General features: G+C 49.7%; 2 protein-coding genes across 2 annotated transcripts; one reads left to right on the top strand and one right to left on the bottom strand.

Annotated features, from left to right (window-relative positions):
* Positions 1 to 98: 98 nt before the first annotated feature.
* Pmar_PMAR001686 (hypothetical protein) lies at positions 99 to 557 on the bottom strand (the record flags this gene model as incomplete). Its single annotated transcript, XM_002767426.1, has 1 exon — positions 99 to 557. A coding segment is annotated over one exon (459 nt), but the record flags the coding sequence as incomplete, so codon positions are not given.
* Positions 558 to 1,628: 1,071 nt separating this feature from the next.
* Positions 1,629 to 1,812, top strand: Pmar_PMAR001685 (hypothetical protein; the record flags this gene model as incomplete). The annotated part of the gene is made up of 1 exon (XM_002767425.1): positions 1,629 to 1,812. A coding segment is annotated over one exon (184 nt), but the record flags the coding sequence as incomplete, so codon positions are not given.
* Between the last annotated feature and the right edge of the window lie 138 nt (positions 1,813 to 1,950).

Genomic DNA, 1,950 nt, shown 5'->3' with positions numbered 1-1,950 from the left:
TTATGTACATTAGAGGAGGCTCTCTGATTTGAGATCAAGTGTAACATTTGGCAATCCGGTGAACCTTCTAGAGCATGCCACGAGTTCCAAATGTTCACCTTATACTTAGGGAAATAACCATAGTCGATGGTCGCGATATGGATACGCGACCCAGGGCCGTAGGCATCCTCACCCGGAGCAGGGTTCCACCAGAAGTCCCTGGTTTCATCACCGACGCTCAAGTGTGCCCACCCATATGTTTCCACCAGGGTACCACTCTTGTTGTCAGGCGTTGTGAACACGGTGAAATTCACATGCATACTGCCAAAATGCCCAGGTCTGTTGGTCTTAAGGATGATCCCGGCAGCCTCCTTATACACACCTTCGGATGTAACGCCCTTCTTGCTGTAAATGCAGGATGGCTCCATAAGAGTGGTTATAACACTTCCCTTCCCTGGACCAGGCCCGCCATGACACCCCGCAGGGTAGTCCGCAGTAACCTGGAAAGATCCCTCAGATTGTCCCAGGGTCGCTTGGGTCATAATGGCAAGTACGAGGAGGCCGTAGGTGTAAGGCATCACTAATAAGACTCAATCTGAAAGTTTGTCGATGAGAATACAACGATTGTGACACACTCTAACCAAAACGTGTTCCGCTCCATTCTAGCGGTACGGTCGCTTCATCATTGCTACTACAGCGATTGGGCCTATGACGGGTATAGCGTAGATATGACACAGCAGATCCTTTTGGAGGCCCTGGTGGAGAAAGCAGACAATTCACGAGCAGTGACGAGGAATATGAACTGGCTACATGGACTCCATGGCTTGGAGCGGATGACACTGTCTTCACACTGCCGCCGCGGTACGTTTTCGTTCCTGGTATGTTACAATTGAGGATTTGAGTATAAACCTCCCTGTATCTGGGCGGACTGCATGAATGCACTCAGTGGCGCGCAGGAACAAGCTAATGCTTATCGGTACAGGTTAATACAGTGAACAGTTCACTGTGAACTCCACTTCGACTTGAGTGAGACTAGGAAGCGCTATTGCACGCTCTACGGAGACAGCACGTTCACACTCGCGAGCCACCGTGGATCTCGATTGTGTGCCTTACCGACGTGATAATGCTGAGATAACCTCGTATATTCAGAATACTACTCTGTGATTTGTTAGATCTGAGAGCATAAAGTCCAATACCGATCCATCTTATCAGCATCCAACTTTCCTAGTCCAAATTTTTCCCTGCGTAAGTTTCGTGGCGCTGCGCCACGCGCGCACAGACCGAAATACACTATACTGTCTATTCTCTGCTACACGCGGAGTGGAAGACTGGGCATCTAAGTGTCGCTACACGTGTACTTCTAATACGACTTTGTCGACGACACAGTGTTGTGGCTGATAGAAACTCAATTTTACACGATACGCAGAATCGGGATTTTTCGACCTGGTTCGAACTCACATTCGCTGTACTGTACAGCCTGTACATCAAGCAAATGAAGTCTGACTTCATTTGCTTGGTGCAGAGCGAAGAATCCAGCCAGCATCGCCAAATATTTCAACATCTAGTTTTACGGAGCAACCACCAGTTCAGAGTGACGCTGGAGAGCGGGCGAAAATCCCAGGATTATACTTGCTGCGTCCGGCATCCAGACGTGTCTGGTGAATACTGACGCATTGAGTGGTGGGGAGACGAGAATAGGGACGAGCGTCCCCAACCGAGCCAAGGCCAAGGCGGTGATCGATGCGATGGTGGTGGCCATCAAGGCAGGGGTGGAGCCGGGCGACATTGGAATAGTTGTGCCGTACAGCGGACATAAGGCGCAGAAAGAGGAGAGTCAGTATAATGAGTTGAGGAAATGTATAGTCTGATTATCGCCTGCCTCATGAAAACGTCGGGCGAGTCAGTATCAATACAGTGGATGCTTTCCAGGGGAAACGAGAGAGAGCTTATTCTCTTCAGCGCAGTCCAATC

This window comes from Perkinsus marinus, assembly GCF_000006405.1.
Source record: "Perkinsus marinus ATCC 50983 genomic scaffold scf_1104296970676, whole genome shotgun sequence".
NCBI lineage: Eukaryota > Perkinsozoa > Perkinsida > Perkinsidae > Perkinsus > Perkinsus marinus.
The sequence above is the reverse complement of the archived record's forward strand: the minus strand, read 5'-3'. Positions and strand labels throughout refer to the sequence as shown.